Source organism: Podarcis tiliguerta, assembly GCF_965153285.1.
Source record: "Podarcis tiliguerta genome assembly, chromosome: 7".
NCBI classification, from domain to species: Eukaryota; Metazoa; Chordata; class Lepidosauria; order Squamata; family Lacertidae; genus Podarcis; species Podarcis tiliguerta.
This window is the reverse complement of record NC_139540.1, coordinates 24375337-24397965: the sequence shown is the minus strand read 5'-3', so window position 1 is coordinate 24397965 and position 22629 is coordinate 24375337. Positions and strand designations below refer to the sequence as shown.

The 22629-nt window shown below is 41.9% G+C and overlaps 1 protein-coding gene and 1 long non-coding RNA gene across 2 annotated transcripts in view; one reads left to right on the top strand and one right to left on the bottom strand.

Moving 5' to 3' along the window:
* Window positions 1-22629, top strand: part of PTDSS1 (phosphatidylserine synthase 1) — a 38189-nt gene that overhangs the window by 1904 nt on the left and 13656 nt on the right. Inside the window, exons 2-8 of the mRNA XM_083451137.1 lie at window positions 5882-5973; window positions 11058-11102; window positions 12653-12777; window positions 14282-14440; window positions 15113-15264; window positions 18396-18537; window positions 20090-20202. Of these exons, the coding sequence (XP_083307263.1) occupies window positions 5882-5973; window positions 11058-11102; window positions 12653-12777; window positions 14282-14440; window positions 15113-15264; window positions 18396-18537; window positions 20090-20202 (828 nt within the window). The remainder of the gene's footprint in view (window positions 1-5881; window positions 5974-11057; window positions 11103-12652; window positions 12778-14281; window positions 14441-15112; window positions 15265-18395; window positions 18538-20089; window positions 20203-22629) is intronic.
* Window positions 12652-18006, bottom strand: LOC310682566. The gene is made up of 2 exons (XR_014514002.1): window positions 15783-18006; window positions 12652-15430 (listed from the first exon to the last, which is right to left on the bottom strand). It is a non-coding gene; the product is annotated as an uncharacterized lncRNA (long non-coding RNA).

Genomic DNA, 22629 nt, shown 5'->3' with positions numbered 1-22629 from the left:
TCATACGTTGTTGGACATGGCAATTTAATGTATGCTCCCTTTATGTAACTTTGCAAATATGCTGGGATAGGTTTAGTAAACAGAGAACCTTTTGAAGTTTTCATTCCCCACCCTGTTCTTGTCAAAGCATGCTTCTAGCAATTACTTCGCTCTCAAATTCATAAAGCTACTCATGGGAAAGAGGTTTGTTTGTTTTTTAAGTATCTTACAGCACTTAGCTGGCAGGTGTTTTGAATTGTTTCCCTAGGGCAAAGTACAACTGATACACTTCGTACAAAAGTATTGGTCACTTACTGAGCTGTCGGGCTTTCTGGATAAATTATAACTCTTCATTTATTAAATTGGAGGTGGTTTTAGGGCCCTTTCAATTTCACAAGTAGCTACATGGAGTTGCCTTTCATATTAGAATTAGTGTCAAACTGCAGCATGTAGACCATAGCACATAAGAGTTTTCCATCTCTTTATGTAGCTTTGTGTGCCAGTAGATCGCTGTGACCAATCACAGTTTCATACTATACATAATGCAGTGAAAAAGCCATGAATGCATGTGATCTGTGCATACACCTTTTGTACTAGTTTCAGGGCTGCTATACTATACTAAAATGTGATGAAGTGACTATAAATAGTAGGCATCAGTTTGCAGGAGAGATGGGAGATGCTAATTAAGAACCCTAATGGATGTTCATTGCTCATATAGCACCTTTCTGAAAATAGTTGAGCTGAACTCCTTCCCCCCCCCAAAAATACAGGAGGATATATAGACACAACTTTCAGTTCATGGTTGCGTTATGTTGGTGTAGTTTGTTTCAATTAAGCATAATCTTAAGAAATTGAGTACATCATCAGGGTACATTATAGGTACAGGTGATATACAGAGACTCTTTCCATGAGTCTGGGTAAGACCAGCAGCTAATTGGCTCCTCTAGTCCTGGGTTGTAAACACACATTTAAAGCACATTATCCGGCCCCTCCAAATCCTGGGGACTGTAGGGTCATGGGAATTTGAGGAATGAACTAGAGTTCCCAGGATTCTTGAGAAGAAAACAATGTGTAATGTATGGTGTATATACAACTCTAGAGTGTCTCAGTCAACTCCACAACTTTTTAATGTGGCTGTATCATATAAAGAGATGATACTGTGAGCCCCTCTTCACTGGCCCGGCTGGGACCAGCTGCATTTATTTAATTATAAAAACTATTTATATAATGCTATATCAAAAAAAATAGCAAAGTGTTTACAACAGTATCTTTACGCAATAAAACCACGCCAAAATTTAAATTTGGAGACCGTCTATTTACTATTACAGGAATATATATTTTCTTAATTGCCTGCATAAGCTTGCTGACATAGAAAACTTCTCAGCAGGCATTTAAAGGTTAAAAGAGAAGGCACCTGCTGAAGCTCTATTGGCAGAGGATTCCACAGGAATTAGCCGGCTTGGTTTTTGTTGCTGTCAGATGAATCTTGCCAACTTGGGGGACCAGTGATGCTCCTGCAGATGATCTCAGTGATCAAGCTGGAGATGTAAGGGTTCAGGTTTCTTCCCTCACATAACTACCTCATTTATTTGCTTATTCCTTCCTCTCCCTTGCTGCCCTTTCCCTTCTGAAATTTCTTTAAATGCCTGTTGCTTTTCTCTGGGGAAAAAAAAATCAAACCTTCTTCAGAATGTTGTTGAAGGCAATTCTAGTGATATACTTTTATGCAAATGAACTTTCCAGACCATCCTCTCTTAGTGGATTTTCACCTTTCGGGTGATAATGTGTGTTTTGATTTCTTGGATTTTACTTTATTGCTGATGTTCAGATATACGGTTCCTATGTCCTTCAGAGAGACTGTCACGGCTTCATTGTCACTACTTGTTAGTGTTAATAATAGGGGTGGCCAATTTTGGTCTGTTTTTCTTTTCTGTATGAATGAAACTGGGAAAATATTTTGCTATACTTTGATTAAGTTGGGCAGGGATCTGGTGGCACAAGAAGCCTGAGTTTCCTACCTATGCCTAGAAGCATCTGGCTAAAGTGCTGGACTGGGTGGACCATTGGTAATGCCCTGTAGGACACTTCTTTAAAATTGTGCCCAGATCTGCCAGTCGGCCATCCCTAGAAGCTTAGATTTAGATTTGCAAAGGACCATGGATGCCATGTAGTCCAGCCCTCTGCTTAATGCTGGATTCATTATCTTCCCTTCCCAGATGGGCAGCTGTCCAGCATCTGTTTAAACACCTTCTGTGAAGCAGGGCCCATTACCTCTTGAGCAAGTCTGTTCTGCTGTTGAACTGCTTGTACTGTGAGGGTGTTTTTTGACATTTTGTCAAAATCTTGTTTCTCTCCAATTTCCACCCACTAGTTCTGGTCATGTGCTTTGGCGCTACAGAGGCCAGTTCTGCTCCATTGCAACAAGTTTGCCTGATGTTTATTGTTCCAACCATTTCCCAGCCCTGATGTTTATTGTTCCAAGCCTGTGCCATGCACCACAGAATCCCTGGCAGAGAGGTTGCACGATTAAGGAACAACCAGAAGCACAAAGGTATTAGCCAAAGGCAGAGCTAGGAAGCAAAGGTGTTTCCCCTCCTGTGTTTGCCTCATAAAGCAAATATGGAGCAGAGACGATGACGACAAATTGCTAACTTACCAGATGCATGGTAATTTTGACATCTAATTTGTCTCTAATTTTGGAGGCTGAGAGTGCCTAGGCTGATATTTCAAGCTAATTTACATTATGCATTGTAATAGCACAAGACTACCCCTCCAGCCACACCTGTCTTGATGTGATGGTATGACCACATATCAAGATTATGCTCTGTTTTGATTCATCATCAGTTATGGAAGGGGAGCAGGGGAGAGTTGTTTTACTGTAGATCAAGATGACAATCTAAGCTGATGATTTGGCATTGAAACAGTTTGAACTGGGTTCCTCCATGCGTTTCCTCATCCTCCTAAATCGCCTCATATCCAGGTTTTTTGGTAAGCCTGAAGTTCCTGTTTCACTGTCTCCTCTACTTCTGTGGCCCCAGAGCATATGCCGCTGAACTGCTACACCCATCATCTCTAGCTGTTGGCTTTCTTGCTTCCCGGTTAGAGTGTCCTGAGGCTGCTTTCTTTTAAAACAAAGCATTAGGGAAATTAACCTGCGTGCAATGCTAGTTTGGCCCTGTATCACCTTTTCCGCCTCAGATTACTTACATTGGGTGCTAAACAAGGACATCACAGAGTGAGTGTGTTAGCAGAAATTCAGAGAAGTGTTCTTAAGAAGAATGCTGCCATAGTCATGACCTCTTTTTTAAAAAAATACTTTAAAATCTTGCCTCTGTCTTATGCACGTTGCTTCAAAGAGCTTAAATATGTGTCATTGTTCTATCTCTTAATGTAGCTGAGAACCTGTATCCCTTGGTTACTATTAAAAGCATTTGGCCTTCATTTCTGTGAGAATTTTCATGGTGAAAATAAGTGCTAATGTTAATAACAGTAATAGTTTTGCTTTCTTTGAAACCCTCTATATTCTTCCTTTATCACAGCTTTGCAAAATCATAGAACAACTATAAAGCAAAGCCAAACCTAGTGGGGAAAATATAACGACAGAAGGAAAAAAAATCGAAATAGATTAAATCTACAGGTTGAAAGCAGTTGTCTTCTATTTTTCCTTCTTTCAAGGTGTGAAACACAGATGAGAAAAGTTTTTTATTTTTATTTAAATAGAAAGCACTGGAATTCACTGTCATAGAAGATGGCATTTGGAGCGCAGTTCTTTCTGAATAAGTGTGTGAGAGCTCATAAAGATAGTCCCCATTTTTGTTATTTATAAAAAGAAATTTTATATCTTGTATACTGATTTAATGCAAAGCTGGGGTTGCTTGGAGCCACAATACTTTTCTATAGAGAAGAGCTAGGGAAGAATGTAAATTCAAGTGCTGGATTGCCCTTGCCTAACTCAGTGGTAGACAGTCTTCTTGGCACATATGATGCAAAAAAACATTATGGGGGTTGTTTATTTTACAAATTTATGAACTGCCCCATAGCCTACAAACATTGAAGTATAGTGCAACAAGATGAAAATGATACACACAAAAAAATCTAAAAAACCAATAAAGCTATTTCTACAGATGTACTATTAATATTTCACAAATGACTGGGTCATACCCCAGGGAAAGCCTTCTTATCTGAAATAACTTTTGGTAGGCACCTGAACATTATGACACTTGGGTCTAATTTCAGCTGGTAATTGACTCCCGAGGGCTGGAGCTGTGATACTAAGAGCCCAGTTTCTAGTACAAACTGAGTGCACCTCTGGCATGTCTTAAGTCTCAGAAGTGCCCTGTATGAGGAACACAGTGACCAGGCAGGAATACTCCTGGGGCGAGGCGGTCCCTTAGGTAACCTGGTCCCAAGCTGTTTAGGACTTTAAATGCTAAAAGCAAAACCTTGAATTGAACCTAGTTGCATATTAGCAGCTAGCGCAGCTCCCTCAGCAGAGGTTTTACACAGTGTCAATGTGGGTTCAGCCCAAGACAGGCGCCAAATAGAGTGCACTGCAGTCCCATAATCCTGTCTTGAGGTTACCAGTGCCAAGACCGCAGTGTCCAAACTGTTTTAGTCCAGGAATAGCCATAGCTGTCTTATCAACCAAAGCTGGTGAAAAGCAGGCTTAGCCTAGACAAAGACGTGTCTGGGAGCACCCCCAGGCTGTGTATCTGTTCTTTCAAAGGAAGTGCAACCCTGTCCAGAACAGGTAACTAACCCTTCTGCTAGACATTGGAACCTCTTTCCAACAGGGCCTCTGTCTCGCCAAGGTTTAAATTCAGTTTGCTGGTCCTCATCCAGCCCTCCTGTGTACCCAGACACTGATCCAAAGGCTTCCCAGGCAGTCCTGATTCAGATGTTACAGAGAAATGGAGAAATGTGTTATCAGTTTACTGGTGACACTTTGATCTAAATCTCCCAATGCTCCCAGCAGCTTCATATAGCTGTTAAATAGCATTGGGGACAGAATAGGCCCCAAAGGAACCCCATAATACAAATGCAAGGGTGCTAAAGGGCATTTCTCCTATGCTACTCTTGGGAACTGATCCTTCAGGTAAGAAAGGAATAGCTGTGAAACAGTGCCCCCACACCTTAAACCTGCAACATATGTGGGGGTGAGGAACTGCACCTAGAGCCAAAATGGTATATGGTCAAAATGCATTGTGTACAATGGCGGGTGGGATAGCCAAGTCTTTTCCCTAGACGCCCACCCTCTTTAATTTTGTAAGATTCCCCCCCCCCCACCCCAAGCTCATAAAGCTGAATAAGCACAAGTTAAATGTGCAGAAGTTGCGGGCTTACTCTATTAGAAAATGTTTGTATTTTATGCTTTATTGCTGTGAACTACTTTGAGCGGGTGGCGCTGTGAGTAAAACCTCAGTGCCTAGGACTTGCTGATCCTAAGGTCGGCGGTTCGAATCCCCGCGGCGGGGTGAGCTCCCGTCGTTCAGTCCCAGCTCCTGCCCACCTAGCAATTCGAAAGCACCCCTAAGTGCAAGTAGATAAATAGGTACCACTTTATAGCGGGAAGGTAAATGGTGTTTCCGTGTGTGGCGCTGGCTCGCAAGATGCTGCTTAGTCACGCTGGCCATGTGACCCAGAAGTGTCTCCAGACAGCGCTGGCTCCCGGCCTCTTGAGCAAGATGAGCGCGCAACCCTAGAGTGGGGCACGACTGGCCCGTACGGGCAGGGGTACCTTTACCTTTTTACTTTGAGCTCAATTTAGTTGTTGGGAAAGTAGCATACAAAGATTAAATCAAGCCTTCTATGTTCAGTGGAATTTACTTGCAGATAAATGTGCATAGAATTGCAGCCTGAATCTCCTATGTTGTTGTTTTAATTACCAACTTTTTCTTTTTAGGGATGATTCAACCCCGGAAGACAATATTTGGAAAGGCATCCTTTGTGTGATCTTCTTCTTTCTAATCATCAGTGTTTTAGCCTTTCCGAATGGTAAGTAGCTCCACAAGTATTTCTGTGCCGGTTTTTTTCTACAACTCCTTTTGCAGATAGGAGAGCAAGGTAAACACAAAGGTGCTTGGGGACTTTTGGAGCAAACTGTTTTATGGGTACTCTGGTTTAATAGTCTATTGTTTTCTCTGAGAATGGTCGCAGTCTCTCTTAGACTTTCACCTCGATAAGGGATGGTCCCTGGAAGAGCATCTTGTGCGGTGCCAAGCTGCAAAACAAGGCAGTAACATATACTCCAGAGTATACTCTTAAAAAGGAATGAAAGATGAGTCTAATTTCCGTGAGATACTAGTAGAACATACGTTGTTGGGCAACCGTGTAATTGCAGTTAGTAAATAAATAAAGTCTTGCATGCTAGAGTTCTCTTGATGGACACAGCATATGCAGTTTCAGGGTAAAAAAGGGAGCTCTCCCATAGAAGAGCCTTTCCCAACCCGGTGCCTGCTATATAGCATGAGCCTCATAATTTCAGGGTTGTGGGTTCGAACCCCACATTGGGCAAAAGATTCCTGCAGTGCAGGAAGGGTTGGACTAGATGACCCTTGTGGTCTCTTCCAATTCTACAGTATGGTTTGCACGGTAACTGCCCTAATTTATTTACTGGCTGTGGCTGATGGAGTCCCATTTGGGCCACCCCAGTTTAGGGAAAGCTGAGATGGAGCCTTTTTTGTTGTCTTTTGTTGATGTGTTTTAGTTATGTTTTTATGCTTTATTTTATAAATATGCAAGTGCCTCTTGAAACCCTTCCCAAAAAGGGATGTTCTTGCTTTCTCCCTTCCTGTGCTGTGGGTGCTGCTTTCCTGAAGGAGAGGTGGTAGGAAACAGCTTTCTGGGTGGGGAAGGTGATTGACAACTTTCCCCCTACTTCCCAGCAAAAGCCAGTTTGGAACAATATTTAACAGAAATAACATGCATTTTTACTGCTATCTTAAAAAGATTTGCAATTAGGGCATTTTAAAATTGAAGCAGCTTTTTTCCAGCTATAGAAAATGAGTTTAAAATTTCTAAATCTTTTGTTCTTATGATTAGTCGTGTGAAACAATGTGAGCCCTTTCTTTGACCTCTTCAGCAAAGAAAATGAATTTTAAAAAGAAAGAGGGGGAAAAGCTTCACATAATTGCATGGTAATTGAGGAGGTGCTCTGATATGGAGTGGTTAAATGCAAATAAAATGTGTGATTGCACACATGCCTACCTGGATATGAGCCTCCTTGCAAATCCATATGCCCGGCTCAAAATAAATATGTTTAGAATCAGAGCAAAACAATTGTGTTGTTTCATTTTCTTGTATAATGTGGGGGTAACTCCTTATGTTGAATCAGGTCAATGGTCCATCTAAATTAATAGCAGCATTTCTCCCAAGATTTCCAACAGAGTTCCTTTCTGCACCTATTGGCACTTTAGCTGGAAATGCCAGGATTAAAACTGGTACAGTACCATTTTATATGCAAAGCATGTACACTACTGTTGAGCTGTGGCAACTTCTGAGTTGAAACTGAAGAGGCTCAAGGCAGCTTCCTATTAGCCTTGAGACACTAACAGCTTGATTTTTCAATGCATGCTTACTCCGAAGTGAATCCCACTATATTCCATGAGGACTGCAGCCTGAGATATTCTTATCAGTTTCCTTTTTCTACTGGACAGTGATTGATCAGCCCTTGCCCCCATGTAAATGTATCCCTCAAGATGCCACTTATTTTAGTGGCAGAAACAAAAAAGGGAGGGGAATAATAAAGTAGATACAGCACTGGGGTGGGCAGAGAGGTTTACACCTCTCTTCCCAACAAAGGACCCTAATGGGGAATGGGGTTGTAAAACACCCCTCCCTGGTTGTTGGATCAATCGTTCAGAGAGCAGAGAGGGAATGATAACCTGGATTAGCTGAGCTGGGGCAGAGAATACCTGTGCAAAAGTGTGGGGTTGGGCGCACCCCCTTTTGGCCACCTCTGTGTCTGGTATGCAGCCCCAGAAGGTTCTCCAAGTGTAATTGTGACCTTTGGGCCAAATAGAGGTCAGCCACCTCTGGACTAGGCTAACCTGCTATGCAGTTCATCCCACAAGCATTGTATTTTTAAATTTGAGACCTGGGTTCACATCAGAAGGTCCATACTGCAACTGTTATCCCTGTTTATCAACACTCGATTAAAAGAGGGTGGTTTGTACCTAGGTAAACTTCTGAGAGAGGAAAGGGAAGTGACATCCCATAAATCTTGCTTAACTGAAACCCAGTATTCAGTTTTTCAATACCTTGCGCCTGCCTCTCTTACTGGAAACATTAGAGTGATCTCATTGTGTCTGGTATGGGAATAGATAGTAGCCGTGGTCATTATCTGCAGCAGATGGTGACTGGCTTTCTTCCAGTAAAAGCAACTGTGTATAGTAACTGTTTGGTGTGAGTAAAGTTGATTGCGCTCTCTGACCGAAGCTATAGCTGAATTCAGTCCTGGGCATTTTTGGCAAGAGGCAGAATATCAGGGAATGCTTGCACAGGGAGATGGAGCTGCTGCTAAGAGGACTTGTTCCCGCTCCTCTGAGACTGGCCCAGTTCCCTTGCCCTGATTGTCAGTACTGCCTTGGTAACCAGGTTACAAGAGAAGCATTTAGCAGCAGCCAGAATACCTTCCCAGTGTGGCGCTGTTGCTGGGGGGTTTCAGAGAAGCATCCACTCCATCATCTGAACTGCTGATTTATCAAACGATGTCTGATACCCTCTAGGAATAATTGGGATTGCACTGGGCTACATTTTTACACAGAGGGCACTGAGCTATAAGTTACAAAGCCAGGCACCTGATAAATGCAGACATAAATAACTCTAATGCAAAGACTGCAAAGTTGAGCAGATGTGTGCCTTCGGACACCTCACGTTAAGCTGCTTTGAGCCATATAATCTGGATTTGTATTTGATCTCAGTAGCGTCTCTAAAAGGTATTGATTTCAGTGGTGTAGCCGAGAGGAACGATTTTCCACCCGAATTCAACCTGTGTGCATGGCACTTGATATCCTTTGTGGTATCTAATGACTGGCTTGCTGGAAGTTTTAAGTGGCCTGCCTGGCGTGCCCTTCCTCCAGTTTTGCCAGTCACCTAGTTCCTTTGCTACATGAATTCACACTATTTTCATTCAAGCTCCTGTACCCTATTTGGAACAAACCGCAGAATAGGAAAACTAGCTTTTTACAAAGTGACTTGAAAGTAAATCTCAGAAACGGCAGAGATAAAATTTGAGGGCTCAGGACTAAAGTATTGTTAGTTTTACAGCACAATCCCAAGCATATTTACTCATAAATAAGTCTCATTGTGTTAACAGGGACTTAACTCCTAAGTAATTGTGTTTAGGTTTGCAGCTTTAAAATAGTACATATATTCTGTGATTGGGCCTCCAGGCTTTCATGGGGATCCTAGATTAGTAACCTGCTTTGAACTGTCTTTATCACAATCTTCTGCTACACACATGCTTGTTCCTTCTCTCCATTTCTTAGCAGATTCCAGTGATCTTAGTTGGTTGTCTGGTTTCCATAAGTCCCTAAAATTTGATAGGTTGATTAAAGTTGTTGCGCTTAGATGTGTTCCGAGCAGTGGGGATTTTTTGGTAAAAAAGGAGGCACAGGTACTCCAGCCTTGTTACAAGTGTCATGGGTGCCAGCACAAAATGGCTGTCATGGGCAGCAAACCCCAAAAAGGTGGCAGTGCTCCATACTGATGAGTATGGTTGCAAAAGGAGAACTAGTTCCAAGGCTTGTTAAACATCTGGAGATACAAAAAGGGGTTCTCCTTGGACAAGCTTTGAGCAAGAAGTTGTAGATGGGGGACTCCTTATTGAGTAACCCATAGCTTTTGGTTGCTTTCCCTATGGGATGAATTCCTGGTTATATTCCAATTAAGTCCTTAACCACAAGTTTCAAGATGTTGGAAATAATTGCTTTGGATCCCAAGATAAGTTAACTCAAGGAAGTTCACAGAAGGAAAGTTTCCTGTCCCCCTTTCTCCTTGAACAATGAGGGATGAGGGACAGGGTCTGCTGAGAGAGGTCCGAATTATCCAGACTATGCACAGGTCTGCCCAGTTTGGGGCAATTCTCCCCTCCCCCAGCAGCTCCCTGCACCAGGAAGACCAGAATCTTTCGTTCTGCTCTGCGAACTTCATTGAATTATTGGCTTGGATCCTAAAATAATGGAGCTAAATGCCCCAGTGTTCCTTAAGCAGCCTCCATAGTATATGTAAAAACAGTTTCTTAGATACACTCACATTGGACAAAGAAATGGAGCTCCCACTGAAAATGCAGGCAGGCAGGGGCTAGCTCAGTACTTCATTCCATGGGTCAAAGTAAATGTGGGCCACAGCTGGGGGTGCGACTTGAATGGGAAGGACGCAGAATCTGAACATGGAAAGTAAATGAAAGGATGGCAACCCCTGGCCACATTCCCAACTCTGGAAATCCTGGCTTTCTTGACAAGGGCCTCTGTAGTGGTGTATATAAAGCATCTCTGCGCATAGAGTACACAAAGACATGCAGTGTGTGTATTTGGTTGTGCTTGTACGCACACAGTCCTCACAATATCTCCTTTCCTCCTCGACAGAACCATCACACTCACAAACATTTCACTTGTAAACTCATAATTTTCAGGCCTGTGCATTCACTTCTGCCTTTCCCAGTTGCTAATGTATCCCAGTTCCCTGATATGCCAGCACTAATGTTCCCACTACCTGGGAATTCCTGCTGGCAAGCACTGATCTTCCTGCAGATCCTCTTCTGCTTTTGGGTATGAAGTTGGGCGCTTACTTTTCTATTACTGTTTTCACAACATAGAGAGCCTTGTTTTTTGGATACCATGGTAATTTCCACAGTGTCGCCAACAACAAGTTCTTGAGGATCTGTGTCTTTATCCAGATATTAGTCTCAGTAGTTCCTTTAATAGCTTTAAATAGACAACTTGATTTGTTATAAAGCTTGCTCAGGATTGAATCTTGGTTGGCATGGTTGCATTTCCTTCAGATTATGTTTAGATGACCTGTTGCGATTCTTTGTGATCCATCAGTTTGCTGTTACTGAAAAACTTTTTTCTCTGCAGGGCCTTTCACTCGCCCACACCCTGCAATATGGCGTATGGTTTTTGGTAAGTTGTTTTTAAAGATGTGCTTTCACGCTATTCCAGAGCATCAAAAAATAACAATTCATTACCTGAAAATAATACTGTATTTTTCCTGCCATTCTGCTAAAAGTACCCAGGGTGACATACAGCATAATCATAGAATCATATAACTGAATCAGTGAAAAAGGAAGGAAAAGAGCTTGCAATGTTAACCAGTCCTTAACACTGAAGAAAAAGCCTAAAAGCAGCAAGAACAAAACATGATACACATTAAAACCAGCAGCAGTAGAACTAAGTGGTATGCATTAAATGCCTGTTGCAACAGAAGTGATTTCAGTTTCTGGTGAGAGAGTGAGCTCAACAAATAAATAATTAGGAAAACATTCCCGAGTCAAAGAATCACTACAGAAGAAGGCTCCCATCTCTAGTGCTTACTCACCAAATCTCCTGAGATGGCACTAAGATCAAGCCCTCTGATGTTGATCATAATTCCTGTGACTGCAAATTTAATTGGTATTGCAAAGGACACTTGGTCATGTAAATTCAATTTCGACTTAATTCTATCTGCATGCAAATACACTGGAGTTTTGAAAAGGGAAATTGAGAATGGAACAATGGTGGGAGAGCAAAATGCAAATATTCATTGGTACCCAATCACTTCTCCGCTCATGGGCGGGGTATAAATAATAAATAAATCATCATCATCATCATGGCAGTTTCTAGTGCTCTCAAGAATGGGGGCGGGGGTTGGAAGGTACAGCAAGTCTCCCTTCTTGCAGCATCTTAATGAACATTTCACAACCATGTTAATATTTAATGTATGGAAAGATTTGGAGACAGTTCTCAAGTGTTCCAGAATTGCTTTGGAAAATGGGACTCGGCCTCCTAAGGCACTGAGCAGTATTCTCAAAAATGTCACCCTGCACAACTATAATCTGTTGGCATGTGGAGCAGCTGTAGCTATTATGATTACAGCTGAATTTCCAACATGAATAGTTTGGATGCCCTTCAAAAACCTACTCAAGGTTGCATCTGCTTTATGACTGGTGGATTAATAAACCTCTTGGCTTCCACGGGATGCTTAAATTCCTCTTTGAGTGTGACCTGTTTAACCATGACGGTGGGGTTAGAATGAAGTAACAACTTATCAAGAACTGCCACATTCTGGAGGGTTGTGAATAAACTATGGTGGATAAGTTATATGAAGAATCTGGGTTGTCCAATACTCATTTGTTTCGCTCCTTTTTCTGTTACATGTGAATGCAACATTTCATGTACCTCATGGGGGCGGGGGAGATTTCCAGCGATATGGAATTGTAATTATATTTATTTATTTATTTATTTATACATACATACATACCCCGCCCATCTGGCTGGGCTTCCCCAGCCACTCTTGAATGAGAAGAATCTTCCGGAAGCTGCTTAATTATGAATACTTCATTATTATTCTTTTGTTTTGATTTTATTGATCTAAATTGTTCCATTGGCATTGATATAACATGGTTTGTTTGTGTGATTTTAGCTATTGCTCTTCAAACAAACATTTTGGACATCTGACTTTGGTTTTCCTACAGGTTTGAGTGTTCTCTATTTTCTGTTTCTGGCATTCCTGCTCTTCCTTAACTTTGAGCAGGTGAAATCGGTGATGTACTGGCTCGATCCCAATCTCCGATACGCGACAAGGGAAGCAGACATCATGGTGTGTATTGATGGTGTTGCAAGAAAATATATTCGTTCCAGAGTGGATATAGTGCTACCATATTGCTGTGTTAGAATAGCATGCATTATCCCTTTGAAAAGGGATAGGAATTCTCCAATCCTCTTTGTAAGAAAGTTCAAATATCATGCAATAGTACCCTAGTAACATAGTTGGAAGGGACCCCGAATGTCATCTAGCCCAATCCTCTGCAATGCAAGAATTTCAACACGTCCCCCATCCAGTTTGAAACCATACTGGACCCTGCTTAGCTTTGCAAATGGGCTAGCAGTTTTATTGCTGCACCACTAAAAGATACTGGATATGGTTGGGAGGTTGAAGCATCTTCTCTAACAGGAAGTTTAAAGTTTTGCGGCCTTTTTAGCAGGGATGAGAGGGTGCGTCTTACAGACATTTCTTTCTCCTTGCAAAATGCATCTCTCTTGGGGAGGAGGATTTCTCCCCGCTTTCCAAATTGTGAGAGAATCGCAAAGAAATGGCATAACCTGCCTGCCACGTTTTTGCGCAGTGGTGTGAATATTCATTTATGAGTCTCTTCACGGCCTTCTTGGCTGCAGCTTGAGTGCAGTTTTTTGTTTGAAAAACAGCCCTTCTTCCTGAGAACAGTGACATCAGTGTGCAGTCCGTTCGATTTGGCTGTTTGACTATGGGTGGTATTGAGCGAAGTCCTACTCTGACCCAATTTAGTCATGTTCATTAGTTTCAGAGGGTTTACTTTGCATAAAATGTAGTTGACTATCACTCCAAGTCACTGAGGGCAAACAAAACTTGTTCAGACCAAAGGAAGTGTTTCAGCAGTGGGGTATCTATAGATTTTCTGTATTGCTGCTTGTGTGAATAAAGCAGAGCAGGTAAATGCATGCTTATTTGTATAATTTATTTAGGTTGCAGAATTTGCCCCCTTTTTTGGTTAAAACATAGATTATTCCATATCTGGCAGTAATTATCCCTAATGATGTAGAAAACAGATTTTTTATTGTGTTTCATTCAGTCATGTACTGTGATGAGGACCAGTAGAATAATAAAAAGAATTAGGCTGCAATACTATTTAGACTTATCTGGGAGTAAGTCCAGTTGAACTCAGTGGGGATTAATTCTGAGTAAACATGTGCACATTGTTAGCCATTCTTGAAGGATCGGCATGTCCATTATTACAATCCAGCATTATAAAAGCATGCACTTACCTTTTGTTCAGTTGTGTATTTTAATTAATGGATATTTATGTTTTAATGCTTGTGCAATTTGTTTTTATACTGCAGCCTGCATAGAAACCTACTTTGTCATTAAATGGTATATAAACTAATGATAATACAAGGCTAAGCTATAGCGGACCATAAGACAAGTAAATAACATTCTCTGATATTGTAGTCTGCAGTTTTATTTTTTCCAAAAATGTTTCCAGAATAGACTTGTAACTTCTGCTTCTCTCTCTCTCTCTCTCTCACACACACACACCTACCTTCCCCTTTCTCCAAATCAACAACAGGAATATGCTGTGAACTGCCATGTTATTACTTGGGAGCGAATCCTCAGCCATTTTGACATATTTGCTTTTGGACATTTCTGGGGCTGGGCAATGAAGGCTTTGTTAATCCGTAGCTATGGGCTGTGCTGGACTATTAGCATCACCTGGGAGCTAACCGAGGTAGGTTGCGTCTTCTCAGTGAAGAGTTTTTTTATAGCAGTTTGTTCAAAAGCTTTCCTAGCAGTTTGTCCACATTGCAAACATAGCACAAGTTTATTGTCTGCTCCTTAAATTTGACACACATGCTAGATGTGAAGTTTTCCTCTTGCACACAAGTGTCTGGAATCGCCAAATCAGATTTATTTCATGTCTAAGTCAGCCTATCTAAGTAAGTTATTTACTCAATTACTTGGAGATATAATGGAGGAATATAGACTCCAGTATTACTATATAGTATGTGCAGCTTATCTCAGTTATGTTCCCTAAATTAAAACCAGTAGTGTAGTACTTCCTCCTATAATTTGTGTCTCCTGTAATATTAAACCTTCTAGTGAAAAGGCAATATTTGCAGCACTGATTTTACAGTGCAACCCTATACATGTCTCCTCAGTAAGCTTTTGGAAACACACAGAGGGAAAGTGTAATAATGCTTTCTCACCAAGAAGTGCAAACTGATCTAGAGCCCCCTGAAACTGTCGGTTGATAGACTTTGGTCAAATTCACCTGTCGTATGAAAAATATTTCCTGTATTTTCAGCACCTGTAACTTATGTAAAAGTCACATTCTTATGTTAATGAGATACCTTTGTCTGAATGAATTTCTTACCCAGAATCTTTCTGCTGTATTCTGCAGCTGTTCTTCATGCATCTGCTGCCTAATTTTGCTGAATGCTGGTGGGATCAAGTCATTTTGGACATCCTGCTGTGTAACGGGGGTGGCATCTGGTTGGGCATGGTAGTTTGTCGTTGGTTGGAGATGAGGACCTATCACTGGGCAAGCTTCAAGTAGGTCTCAAGTACAAGAAAATAACCATTATATTAACGATACTGCAGTATGAACACTCTGAAATAAAATGTGATGTTTGGTAGATTGTGAATTGTGGAGGTTGTCCCATTGCAGGCTGCTAAAATATATTCATGCTGATAATTCTGAATCCCTAAGTTGGAAATGCTAAATACAGTGGTGCCCCGCAAGACGAATGCCTCGCAAGACGGAAAACCCGCTAGATGAAAGGGTTTTCCATTTTTCAATGCGCTTCGCAGGACGAATTTCTCTATGGGCTTGCTTCTCAAGACGAAAATGTCTTGCGATTCTTGCGATTTCCCCCCGCTCCCCACCCCCTTTTTCTAAGGCACTAAGCTGCTAATAGCCTTTTAGCAGCTAATCCCTTAAGCCTTCAATAGCCGCTAATAGCCGCTAAACCGCTAATAGCGCTAATCCACTAATAGGGTTGCTTCGCAAGACGAAAAAACCGCTAGACGAAGAGACTCGCGGAACGGATTCTTTTCGTCTTGCGAGGCACCACTGTATTTCCTTCATTGTGACAATTTGTAATACAGGGCTATCCCAGATCTAAAACCTCATGTTAGATTTAATTTTGTAGCCTGGAAATGTGGCGCTACAGACCCAGGACTCAGCTATATTGGCATGTGCGTTTTACATGCATTATAACACTGTGACACCAGGTGGCGCTGTGGAGTTCTGTTTTTGCCAACCCGATTCCTCATACAAAGTTTACAATGCTTTTAACTGGAACGCTTCTTTGATGTGTCTGGATCCAGCCCCAGTGTATTAGAGGCAGCATGTGTCTGCATAGCACTTGCTGGGGAACATGAGTGTGGAGAGTGCTGTTGCATCGCATAGGCCTCTGGTTGGCCACTGTGAAAACAGGATGCTGGACTAGATGGGCCTTTGGTCTCATCCAGCAAGGCTGCTTTCATGTTCTCTGTTCACTGTCTTGGGTGATTCCTAAATTGGTATTGGTGCTGCGATTTATTTTTAAATCCATTTCCTTGGCAACGTTGGTGGATGATGACATTATGAATGTGTTACAATGTTATTTCCATTAATAAGCAAGGGGAGAGTCTGTAATTGTTCATGGTCCCTTGCACTCACATTTCCAGCAGCCTCTGATTTTACCTCTCATGGTGCAATCCTGTGTACATTTACCTGGAAATAAGCCTCACTGAACACAGTGGGCGTTACTTCTGAGTAAGCATTTGTAGGATTGCATTGTTACTCGTGTAACCAAAATAACTCTCCAAAGCGACACCCATATAAGTATGGAACATACACCTTACTTCTATTGTCTTACTATATTGATAAAATCCAAGTAAACCTCCCCCATGGTTTTTAATAATATATAGTTAATATTTCAGAATTGGAGTGTGAGGGCCAAACTTCTGAACAGTAAACCATTTCCTGATACTTCTTTTTATAATGCAGTAGATGAAAACTGTATTTTAAAGGCCTCCCATTTCACCCGCTTGTTTTCCTTATGAGACTTTTGCCAAGAGCATATTCCTAAAACAATTTTCTTTCTGTAGACCTCTCTGAGAAAAGAGCCTCCATTCTAAACTTTGATCCTGTACTCCTTAGGAGTGGGGATTAGGAATGTTGTAGCTTTGCACTTAGCCATGTGATTTGGCCCTTAAATAAGCTGACCTTTCTGCATGCCTTACATACTTAGCGCTGCTGTTTTTGCTGAAGATAAAGGAAATAAAACCCACTATCATTGCTGACAGTACCGTATTGGCCTGACTATAAGCCGCACCTTTGAAATTCAAGACTTATTTGCAGGTGCAGCCTGCCTCCAGGCACTACCGGTGCTGGCGCTCGGCTCTGAATATAAGCCGCACTTTAACTTTTCAGAGTCGGAATTTGGAAAAAAAAAGTGTGGCTTATATTCGGGCCAATACGGTAATTAAATCCACTGTGTTTGTTGCTAGAAGCCAGCATTCAAAGAGCCCTATGAATGAAAGGAAAGTACCTCTATTCATGCACAGTTAAGTTTCCTGTTCCCCATTAGCTGCACCTCTTACTGTTTGCCACACACCATGGCCAGTAATGACCAAAATGTTAAATAAAAGCATAAAGTGAAAGAAAAGTAGGACTGTTTTTTTAGATTCACCTCACTACCTGTGACCCGGATATTGTTGGACTTGGCTGGCTGAGTCTGATGGAAGCTGGAGTCCTACAATAGACAGAGGGCCACAGGTTCCTTATCCCTAATACAGACTCATGGATTCATTTATCCAGCTAACAGTAGATTACACAAAAATCTAAATTAATTTGATGATGTTTTGCTTTTACCAGAACATTGGAAGTCACTGTCTGTGTTACTTCCAGGTTATTATTTTGAAATGAGTACAACATTACGATTACCTTTTTGTTCTTAATTTGATTTGTGTTCAGCTTTAGCTGTGAGGGAGAGATTTACTCTGAACATCATGGGACATGGGGCAACTCAGGAAGGTGTGAGGGGTGTTTCTAAGCTTCTTAATCTGGTGCTTCTGAGAGCCTTATGCTTTCTTTCACCTCATGGGCTGCTGCCCCAGGGGGTCTCCCAACCTTCAGGAGCACTGTAAATACAATTTTTTTATTAAAAAAAATTGTTTGGCTGGTTCTGGTTAGTAAAATTTGTGGTTTTATGCTAATTTGCCCTTAATTAGAAGCATGGTAATTAAATTATTAACATTAAATAGGGCGGCCTTGACTCTCAGATCTTTCAAACACTTTTCCTCAAAGAAGTGTTTTTTTGAAAGCTTGGTGTTTTGATAGTTGGAAACATCCCTTAATTTCCAATGCTAAGTTATTCTCCAAGCAGACTCTTAAGTTATCCATGTCCATTAATTTAAATGGGTCTACTCTATGACTAACATTGGCTGTAACCCCCAATTTTCAGCTTTGTTGCATTTGTGGAGCAAATCACGCGTGTGGAAAAGTTTGCTTTGGGGCAGGTTTCTTCTGATCGCAAACGTTTGTTTGCTTAATTACAATAGGTCTGCTTCTTAAATGCACCTTTTTTGTTACAAACCCCAGTATGATAGAGCTGTGTTATTTTACATCACTTGTTACATTGCAATGCAATGTTGATTTCCTTTTTTTTTTAACTGTTGTCCTTATCTGCTTTCAGGGACATTCACACCACCACAGGTAAAATCAAGAGAGCTGTGTTACAGTTCACTCCAGCAAGCTGGACCTACGTTCGCTGGTTTGATCCCAAGTCTTCATTTCAAAGAGTGGCTGGAGTATACCTTTTCATGATTATCTGGCAGGTAAAAACAACAACAGCAAACCTATTGAAAAGAAAGCCCAGGAAATCTCAGCTAGGGTTGACTGGATCAGGTTGTTTCCTTTTTGCATTAGTTTCACACGTGTTCATTCACAAATCCACCCCTTCTCCTTTCTGCAGCAATGCGTTGTTGTTGTTTTTTAAAAATACATCCATATGAAAATACAGTGGTGCCTCGCAAGACGAAAAGAATCCGTTCCGCGAGTCTCTTCGTCTTGCGGTTTTTTTCGTCTTGCGAAGCAAGCCCATTAGCGGATTAGCGCTATTAGCGGTTTAGCGGCTATTAAAGGCTTAAGGGATTAGCGGATTAGCTGCTAAAAGGCTATTAGCGACTTAGATCAGCTGATAAGCGGCTTAGATCAGCTGTTAAGCGCCTTAGCGATCAGCTGTTAAGCGGCTTAGGGGCTTGGGAAAAAGGGGGGGGGGGGAAACCCCAGGAATCGCAAGACATTTTCGTCTTCCGAAGCAAGCCCATAGCAAATTCGTTTTGCGAAGCACCTCTTGCGAGGCATTCGTCTTGCGGGGCACCACTGTAGGTATTAGAATTTTTATTTCACCACTATTCATTATTATCATTAATTGCACTTATTAATTGCTTACTTATGAAAAGTAACTCAAAACGGCTTACAAAAAAAGTAGCACATAAAGTAAAACCAGCGTGAAACCTAAACAGTAAAAGCTAAAAAAAACCAACATCCATATTTATAAAAAGGCACTGAATGAAGCTAGAAATATTTTTTAAAACTTTCCAAATTTTAGCTGTTGGCCTGCTGGCTTAAGCTTATGGAACTTGGAATCTAACAATATTTGGAGGGTCACAAGTTCCCCATACCTGTGTTAAGAGTGTAAGATCAAGACTGGGGAGAACCAGGTAACAAACCCCCACTCAGCTATAACGCTCACTGGGTGACTCTGGATCAGTCACTGTCTCCCAGCCCAATCCATTCCACAGAACTGTTATGGGGATAACATGGGTGGGAAGAACTGTTTGTGCTGCCCTTAGCTTCCTTGAGGGAGTGTAGCATAAAAAAAGTTGTAATAAAATTATGTGATATGACAAAACTGCCTGGTACCTGACACAGAAAATCCAGATGTAGTCCTCATGGTGGTAAAAATAAGACAAATCACTTTAATCATTGACAAGTGTGAAACTTTTTATTGGTACCACAAAATCTGCTTTCTCATGCTATATAAAGGTAAGCCGGATGCAATAAAAGGTTACTTTTGCAAAGAAAAGTAAATTGACACTATAGTTGTACACATAGAGAGAAAAACGAAGCAGTGTGTTTATCTAGTTCCCCGACACAGGCATTTAAATGTATTGCTTACCTTCCCAAAGAATTTAATTCTTTTTGTGGAGTTCATAATTTACTGTTCCTAATGGGAACAACAATCCGCAGGCCACCTGGAGTGCCATATGTTTATTGTCCTGGAGCAGACCATAAGCAGTTGCTAAGGAGTTGTATCTGTCTTATTTGTCTAGGATATCAAATGTTCCCAGCTTATATTCTTCTTTCTGTTTCTTCTTCTTTTAGTTGACTGAGCTGAACACATTTTTCTTGAAACATATCTTTGTTTTCCATGCAAGTCACCCCTTAAGCTGGGGTAGGATCCTCTTCATTGGAATTATCACAGCGCCCACTGTGAGGTACTTTTTGTTCGTTTAATCTTCCTCACTGTAAAATTGCTGGCCAGTAGCTGGGGACCTCGAAAAGCCCAGCTCAGAGATGGGGAGCCAGTGTGGCCCTACAGATGTTGCTCACCAAGCCAGCTGTGGCTGGTCGGAGTTGGAATCCAACAACATCTGGGTGGCCACAGGTTCCTTGCCTTTGCTCCAGCCCACTTATTTTTGGAGATTAAAAAAACCTGGTTTGGATGTAAAGCTAAACCATAATTTAGTGTTACACACATGAGCAGCAACAAGCCTTGTGTTCATGTCTTCCCTCCCAAATGAGAGAGAGATTGGAAACATCTGCCTCTGCTTTTAAACTAACCAGGGTGTTCCATTATGTCTAAACCAGGGAACTCTGCTTAGCTTAAAACAAACCACTGTTTGATCTTGACTTGTTTGAAAAAGGCTCTCCTCCTTACAGAGGGGAGTTGTGAGCGAGGGGCCGTTTCCCGCATTGGCAGAGGGCGTTGCAGCCCCCTGCCCAGCTGGCCTGGCCTGGCTGCCGCGCCACGCCCCCAGGTAGCCATCCAACCAGGTGGAGGCTTGGGGGCGGGGTTTTGCCGCTCAAACATGGCCACGACAGCACTTCCCTTTCATTCCGCTGCTGGTTTTCATCGGATCACCTACCCACCCTCCTTTAGTTCACTGCTTGGTTCTTGACCTTGCTATGGACCTGTGGTTTGTCGCCTTGGTTGCCCAAGGGGCCTGGTAGGAATTTTTATCCAACTGGCAAATTGATACCAGTCACTTGGTTTTTCGCCTACCTCGTAGCAAATCGTCACAACTTTTAGGTATTGGCGGTTAGGCATTGGAATATGTTTGTGTATTGGAGGGCAGGGTGTGACCATTGCCTACCCCTCCCCTTTTGGGTATTCCGGTAAAGGAATCCGGCAGTCGTGGATCCTGTCTGACACCCTTGCTGGTGGCTAGGGCCATGGCACGACCCCCGGTGACATCAGGGGAACTTACAGTTGTATTTGCATCAACAGGCTTCTCCTACTGGTGGTTAACCCTTGATAGACTCACCCCTCCCTGAGGGGGTGGAGTCACGCTCTGTTGTTTTATCCAATGCCTAACCCAATACCTCTCACATGCTGTAATCAATAAAGTTGTGGCCTTTTTTAGCCCATTAACCTAATATACTGTGTCCATGTGTCTTTCCTATCCCCAAGCGGGTGGCGGGTCCTTGAATCACAAACTTGATCTTGACTTGTTTGAAAAAAGCCATAGCTCAAACTAACCAGAGTCTGGAAACAAGAAGCAGCACTTCTGATCTCCTTCTCACAGCTTTGCCAAAGGAGAAGTGGAGAGCACACAAGCCCCAGACTCACTGCTGCTAAGCTTTAGAGCAACCTTCCTCAACCTGGTGCTCTCTTGGGGATTGGACCATGAGTTCCATCAGTCTGTCAGAATGGGCAGTGGTCAGAAGTGGTGGCACTTGTAGTCCAAAATCCCTAGAGAGCATCAGGTTGGGGAAACCTGGCTTGGTATGTCCAAAAAGGACCATAGGGCATTCCACCCAATTGCTCACTTAGACACTAATACAATTAAATAACAACAAGCATGTCAGGGAATGTAAAATCACTTGTAAAACAGCAGGTGAAATGACAGCAAGTGTGTTAGGCAAATGTATATTCCAGATGTTCAATAATTCCTCGCCCCCCTGGCTACAAGCCTGAAAAGCTTTAACACAATTCTGTTTCCCATTCAACAGATTTCCATGCAGTGCAGTTTTTTGTTGGAAGTAAAACACATTTTTATTCAGTGGGGCTTACTCTGGGTAAAGGTGCAAAGGATCACAAATCTTAGTTCCCATTGTTCAAAAGATCTCTGTCCTGAATCGCTTCTTAATTTCTAAACTCTGATTCCCGGTCAAATCTCACAGGAGCTCAATTTAAAAAGAAAAAAATAGGAGAAACAACTTAAAATATTAAAATTGAGACAGTTGGCAGAAAATGCAGACGTGTTGATCTAAGTTTAGGGCTGTGGCTGCTTTGTGCTCCTCTGCATTCAGGCAAACAGACATTCCACTGACATGCTATAGCTGGCTTTTCTGGCACCTTTCTCATCCTCAGTTGTACATCCCTCTTTATCGCTGACCAAGTTTCAGTCTTTGGTTTACAATTGTCACATTTACTTGATCTCCAAGATAGCAGTAAAGAAGTTTGAGGTACAGTGGTACCTCGGGTTATATACGCTTCAGGTTACATACGCTTCAGGTTACAGACTCCGCTAACACAGAAATATTACCTCAGGTTAAGAACTTTGCTTCAGGATGAGAACAGAAATTGTGCTTCAGCAGCAGCGGGAGGCTCCATTAGCTAAAGCGGTGCTTAAGGTTAAGAACAGCTTCAGGTTAAGTACAGACCTCCGGAACGAATTAAGTACTTAATCTGAGGTACC